Source organism: Cynara cardunculus, assembly GCF_001531365.2.
Source record: "Cynara cardunculus var. scolymus isolate 2C chromosome LG 1, CcrdV1, whole genome shotgun sequence".
Taxonomy (NCBI): domain Eukaryota; kingdom Viridiplantae; phylum Streptophyta; class Magnoliopsida; order Asterales; family Asteraceae; genus Cynara; species Cynara cardunculus.
Genome location: NC_037528.1, coordinates 1453791 through 1461266, shown reverse-complemented (window position 1 = coordinate 1461266; position 7476 = coordinate 1453791). Strand labels below are relative to the sequence as shown.

General features: G+C 33.9%; 1 protein-coding gene across 1 annotated transcript; it reads right to left on the bottom strand.

Annotated features, from left to right (window-relative positions):
* Positions 1-5360: 5360 nt before the first annotated feature.
* On the bottom strand, positions 5361-6221 carry LOC112501111 (21 kDa protein-like). Its single transcript, XM_025104770.1, has one exon. It carries the CDS (start codon positions 6196-6198, stop codon positions 5611-5613), a length of 588 nt encoding a protein of 195 aa, XP_024960538.1. The 5' UTR covers positions 6199-6221; the 3' UTR covers positions 5361-5610.
* Between the last annotated feature and the right edge of the window lie 1255 nt (positions 6222-7476).

Sequence of the window (7476 nt, the reverse complement as noted above, 5' to 3'; positions counted from 1 at the left end):
GACTTATTTGTTCCAAAAAAAAGTCCAATGACTTAATCATTCCAAACAAGAAAGTCCATTGGTTTTTATTGTACTTTTCCTTTTTTTTATACTTGAAACCTCACGGTATTTTTGTTGTGAAGGTTCGGTTTTTTTAGCAGTGGCGGATCCATACTATCATGGTTGGAGGCATACTTAGGAGTGTCGAAAAATCTCGAAACCGAACAATTCGTCCAAACCAAAAAAAGGTTTCGGGTTTTCATTTTTGGCTTAAACGGTTCTATTAACAGAATAAAGATAACTTATTTCGTTTGATTTTCAGATAAATTTTTTTACTATTTTAGTTAAACCGACACATTGTACTATAATATTCTCTACAGTTTATACTTAAAACAAGTAAACACATTACCCGCTAAATAATAACACTTTAGGTTTGAGTTGAGTTCTAAGAAGAAGTATGTATGTGTTAAGTTGAGGAGTTGTTTATTGAGTACCAAAGAATATGAAATCGAACCAATTAAAAGTATGATGTTTATCATAGTTGGGGGCCTTTTATTTTGGTGTTGGGTCCCAATAGCAAACACTAAATAGAAAATAGGACCTCAACACCAAAATAAAAAATATTTTTTTAATCAATTCTGAAGGATTTTGTTGGGGGCCTTTAACCCCTATGAGACTCATGTGCATCCGTCCCTGTTTTTTACCTTCACAGTATTTTGTTATGAAGTCTCAAGTATAAAAAAATGATCTCATAGGTAATAACTTCAACCTTAAAGTTTTGTTTCACATTATATTTTTCCATCTAAGTATAATATTTAGTGTATTGATTAACATATACCTATTTTACGGAATTTAATCTTTTGAGAACCTCACAAATTATAAGATCCGGGATATCCCGTGTTAGCCATCCAATTTAGTTACTTAATTATACTTCTTTAATTAATAATTCAGGGTAATTTTGTAACTTTTTAATATGGATGACAACTCACCAATTTCATAAATTGAAAACACTAACATACTCCTATCCTCTTCACGTCTCCTAAGTTCTTCACGCGTCCTAAGTTCTTCATACTCGCCTCTTTTTTTCTAGCATCACTGCCTCTGTCTTTTAGGGTCCAATTGCTGGTGATAACAACGATGCTCCTGTAAGTTTCTCCACCTCTACAATGGTGTTGTTGCCACCTTATTCAGTGGCTAGAATTTCGTTTGAGTTCTGGCTGTAGCTAGATGGAGAAAGACTTAGGCTTGTATGGATTTCAGTTCGAAGTATCAAAGAGTATCTCGTAAGATTGATAATAACAAGAGGTCCTTAGTGGTTGTGGTTTTTGGAGGATTGTTTAAGATTAGGAATCAGATTGTTGGTGTTGTTTTTTATTGTGTTCTTGATAATTGATCGAAGGTTCATTATCGCTGCATTTGATTGTGTGCACATTTTTGAATAGCATCAATTTGGTGAATGCAACGGTTGAGCAACGATGGTGTGCACACTATGCACAATGTGTGATGTCTATTCCATCACATAACCCCCATTTGCAAACTGTGCACGATGCGTTCACAAAAATTGGGATGGTAGTCAAACTTGTTGGGGACGAACAAGGAGAGGTCAGAGAAAAGAGGGAGGAGAAAGGAGAGTTATATATACCCATAATACCCTTTATTCGCTTTTTTTTTTAATTCAACATTTCCATAATTAATAACTTTCTAATTTAATATCATTTAGGGACTTAAAATATACTTCACAATTCCCATAAACTGTCAAGTTTTTAAATAAAGACACCTTTTTATTTTACAATGTATTTGTTTCATATGTATTCGGTTCACAATATAAATATTAACGTGTAATTTTTGTTTCACAAATACGACAAAAAGATTCACATTTTGTGTTGAGTACATGTGAAACAATCACATTGCAAAACAAATGTATGTTAATCAATATTCAAAATCCTAGTCTTATATGAAAAAAATCATATGAAATAACACATGATGCATCAATTCTCAAGGTTATCACAAATTAATAGGTTCTCAAAAGAAGGTTTCCTATATAGGGTTGAGTTCCGGTAAGAAGAAAAAGTTATGGTAAAAAACATAAAAAAGGATCTTCACCCTTGAATCAAACTAAACAACACGAATTGATCACTTCTCTTCTAAAGCGCAATTCATGGTTGGACATGAGATTAAAAACGATCAAGAGTTCAGATCTCTTCTTACGTTTCTCATCATAACTTCTTCTCTCACACGATCATTCGCTCTATACACACACACAAACACACACACACACACACACACATATATATGGGGGGTTGGGTTTCAGTGCGAAAGAGAGATAAGGTGAAAAACGTAAGAAGAGATCTTCACCCTTGGATGCACATTAGGATGATATTTACCGAGATGAGATGCACCGAGATACACTTGATCAGTCCCCGTATCGAACACGATTCATGAGCAGGTTTGAGATCAAAATTAATCAAACATCCAGATTTTTTATTACACTTCTCACCTTAACAATTTCACTTGCATAATTACGTATATATCGTGATCGAATTGAAGTGGATTTGTTCAAGGGAGTCTCCTCTGATTCCTCTCTTTAATTAATGGTTCAAGTACCCATATGCATGCCTCGTAAAATTTAAAGAAATTGTTTGATTATGTTTTCAATTAATTATACGTTTGAAATAATTTTTAACATCGTCCATATATCAGTTCTTCGTATCTATCACACTACGATGTTATACTTTTCGACATCGTCCCACAACCGAAATCCACACATAGAGAGAGAGACTTGTAACCATAATGAATTGATTGGTATAGATTCATATGTGTTTCAGTGTGCGTCAATTCATTTATGATATATAAATATTAGAGTGAACCATGTCTTTTTTGTCCTTATGATCAGTTGAAACTTGCAATTCTCATCATTGTGTTTTTGAAATTATCGTTTCCGTTCTTGTAGTTTACATTTATTGTTGTTTTCATCAATGAGGTTTGTAGTTTATTGTCGTTTTCGTCGATAATGCGTAACGCTAATTAAGCCATTGACGAAGTTAATCTCAAGAAACGAAAAATCAATCAATTTTAAACCACAGGATGAAAATCGTAATTTCATAAACATAGTAATAAGAGTTACAATTTTTAGCAAACCATAATGATGAATAAGATAGTTTACTTTAAACATTATATACTTAAAAACATTATTTATTCAAACTATATGCTATTTTCCCCACCATATATCAGTTAATTATACTTACAGAAGCTCAAATAAGCAAAAAGGACACAAAGGACCCCAAATGAACATGTAGCCAATCTCAAACTGGTCCTCAAAACTTTTGGCATTTTTTACCAGGTCTGGTAATTAGTTACTGAAAAAATCTCTGATATTGCTTAACTAACTGATTCTAAATCAGTTAGTCAGTTACTACAGGTCTCTGTCTTAAATGGGTCCAGTGATCCGGTCTTAATTGGCCATTTTTAATTAGATGGATTTGAATTCAGAATTTAATTATTACAAAGTAAAATTGTAAAGGAAAATGAATTGGTAATAAAGTTAGGGGAAGTTTGGCAATTAATGAATGGTTTGATGTAGAATGATTAAGTGACTCTCATAATATAATGTAAAATGAAATATAATTGTTTGGTAATTGTGTACACTGAAATTACAGCTCTTAATGGCTAAGAGTGATCCAAGATACAAAATCATTCAGAGAGTCTTAGAACCATTAAGAGATACTTTTTTTTGTCAAACAAGATTCACCTCTTAACGATTCAGATGTTGCCTTTTAATATAACTATTAAGAAATAAACAAACAACCCCGTTAAAATAAAGGGATAAGAAACGGTTAGGGGTAATTAATTGAATGAATTATTAAAGGAGGTGAGGGGCTTTCTAGTTACTAAATAAGCTTGGACCTCATAGACCGGCTTATCATTGTAGGGACCCAACTAACATGGGGGGTTCAGTGAGTTGTATTGACAACTTCTCTCATACCAACTAGGGGTGGCATAAAATGACTCAATTTGTTAACCCAACTTTAATTCAACCTAGAATTAGCAAGTTGGATTGAGATTTTCAATCCATTTTAATAAATGGGTCAATTCGTCTAATCCATTTAAAATAAATAGGTTGGATTGGGTTGAATTTTTCGACCTGTTTATAACTCATTTAAAATATTATATAATTTTATTTTATTCTTAATATTATATCTAGTATTCTAATTTTTTATTTTGTTTTTAATTAAAAATTCTATTGTCGCGAGTTGAAAGTTCAAATCCAATCGCCTCTATTACTCTTAATCATTATGAAACCCTAAGAAAATCATTTAGTCCATTACTCCATTATAGTCTCCAAAGTCCAATCCAACTCTTCAATTCTGTTGTCCTCCTCTCGATCTCGGCTCTCTCTTCGTGCAACGTTTTTCTTCCTCTTGGCTCTCTCTCCGTCCAGCATTTGTCTAATTTTTTAATTGTCTCCCTCTCGGGTTTCTCTCCTTTTTTTATTTAAAATGTTAAAATTAAATGGGTCAACGCAAAAATAACCCATTTATTTAACACACCAGATTAAAAAAAATCATAAACAGATCAACCCGTTGTAATCAACTTCAACTCAGAGCCGAGACTTGGACATCTAGACTTTCAAAGAATTTATGGAAAGTGAATATTATTGCATAGTTAGGCAACTTATTTTAATTATTTCAATAATGTTTGGTATTTTGTAACGTTTATCGAACTAATTTCAAGCATCTGGACACTTCCAAGCATTTCAAATTATATATATATATATATATATATATATATATATATATAATATCATATTATTTATTTTAATAATAAAGAAAAATAAAATGGTAAAGTGGTTCATGTATATCGTATTCAATATAAACGGTTTTTTTATTTCATACAACATTTCTTTTTAATAAAATAATCAATTTTCAAATAATATCCCAAAGGACAACAATTATGCAGATCACATGGTGGGTCCACGTAGTCAATCACGTGTTGTTGGGTCCCACTCTATTTAATATGCTGTCTTTCCTTTTTTTTTCCAATTTTTTCAACACTCGCTGCGGTGATTTTACTATAATAATTTAAACATATTTATTAAATTAAAATATTGCATTTTTTCAAAAGAAAATTTAATTACACCACAAAAACGATATAAAAAATTTAAATTAAATTTAAAATCACGTTTCAAGTTTACAACCATTCAAGTAAAAAGCGTTTACGAAACAAATCGGACGATAAGTTTGAAACCGACCTTCACCCAATTAAAATGTGATTCTTTTCGATTTATTAGAGACAATATAAATTTTAGATGTTGATGTAAGAATTATGAATATTCGTTTCGAGTTTTAATTTAATATTAAAATATATTTATACGAACCGAGATGTAAAACAAGATGAAATTATCGCATTACACTCTTAATAATTTTACAAGCTCAACTTTTATGCTAATGACAAAATTATATTTTATATATATATCGTATTTATACATCTTCCATATCCATAGAACTTGACCCGACCCGACCCAAACATGGATCAGGATGGAGATCAAGATTCAAGGTTACTACTTTTATAAACACAAAAAAAGTTCATTGGTAGTGGTGGAGCTTTAGGGGTGGGTCCACCTTTTTTCATCAGCTAATGCTTCTGTGCAAAGCTGTTAACCAGTGCTAGAGCATTGCTTGTAACATGCGCAACATTGGTGATCTGTGCCCGAACCGAAGTCTTGATCCGACCCTCCATTGCTCGACCTCCGAACCCATCCATGCACGTGTTCTCGTCGGTCAGAGCTGAGCTGACCCAGGTCTGAACGTTACTCATATGCCAGATGAACTCCTGACCCTTGACTCGGTCACAGTTCTTGAGTTCCTGAATCGATTTGCTGACTCGCTCCAAACTGTCACTCACTTCCTCCAAACAGTCTCCGATGGCAGATCGTTCACGGGGCTTCAACCCTTTGAATCTTTTGAGCTTATTGAGATAAGCTTGGGTGGACTGGGAATGTTTCAGGCTGACGGCCAAAGCGGTGTGGGCTAACTCAGCGGGGCTGCGGTTGATGGTTTGGGCGAAGGGGGAAAGAGATTGTTCGCATAAGGCAGGGTAGGTGACGGTGGCGCAAGAGGTTTTGATGAAGGTGGAGGAGGGTTTGACGGCGGCGGAGGTGGCGGTTCCGGCGAGGTAGAAGACGGCGAGAAGGAGGAGTGGTAGAGCTGTTTTGGAATCCATTTTGTTGATAAAGTGGTAGTGAATGAGGTGAGATTGTGCTTAGGTGTGGGGTGGGTATTTATAGTGGTGATGTAGGGTTTGGGTTGGGAAATGCACCAATCCAGCATTGAATTACGGGTACTACAGTATACTGAAGTTGGTCTTTTTCTACCATCGACTTAATTTGTTTCACACGCTAAATTAGAAAATACACACCATAATAATATATAATAATAACAAACATTAAAAAAAATATATAATAACGTTATTATTTTAGTTTTTTTCAAAATAAATATTTATTTGACTGTACGAAATTTTTCATGCATTTAGTCCTCGAACCAAACAATCATCGAATGAGTCCATTAAATTTAAAGGTAAAATGGTATATTTCCTATTTTTTTTGTACTTCTAATATTTTCTTAATTAAGCTATTAAATAAGAAGCCAAAATGTATGAATTAAATTTCGACGGCTACATTTTAAAAATCCATAAGACTCATCTTTTGTCTCTTTGGTCACCTGTCGTGATCCTCACTCTTGTTCTTATTTCGTCGCCCGCAGCCACCACCTACCAAGGAAAAACCCAGATGGCTCGTGCCACCGTATTGCTCATCCATCGTAATGTAGATCATGAAAAGTGTCACTGTATTAATATGTTGTGTGTTACTGTTTGTTTTTTGAAAATATAACGAGAACAAGTTTTCTTGAGTACAGTTCGTTTGTAAAGTTTTTCTTCCATCCCGGACCCGAGTTCAAATCTTGTTATTATCATTTTTTAGTCAAATGGTGTCATAGTTTGAAAATATTTATCTATATTTGTTTCTTATATTCAAATAATATGACTGTTTAGAAAAATTCCTAGCTCTGTCCTTGTCCCAGCCACTTGCACCAACCCGCTACCATTTCTTCCTTTCTTCTTCCATCCGTAGCTACAACAGTAAACCACCAACACACTTCCACCCTTTCTCCATTTTTGCTTCTTTGCAACACCCAGAAAATTGAGCCCCCTGGCCCCTTGCTGCTTGCACCATCTCTGGTTCTTCACTCCACCGTTGAAAACCAGACAATAAACTGATGGAGTATTTCAGTTGAAGGTTGAAGAATTCAAATAAAGTTGACTGGGGCAAGTCAAGTGGTGCTCTACCCACGTGATAATACCGAGTCTTAAGCTATTCCAGTATTTTTCCTTTTTCTTAGCTATAGTTGTTATTCAGTTGTTTTTCTTTCCTTGTATTTATAGCCGGTTTGGCCTTTTTCAAATGGTATCAGAATTCAGTAAGCAATACCCTTGATTTCATTT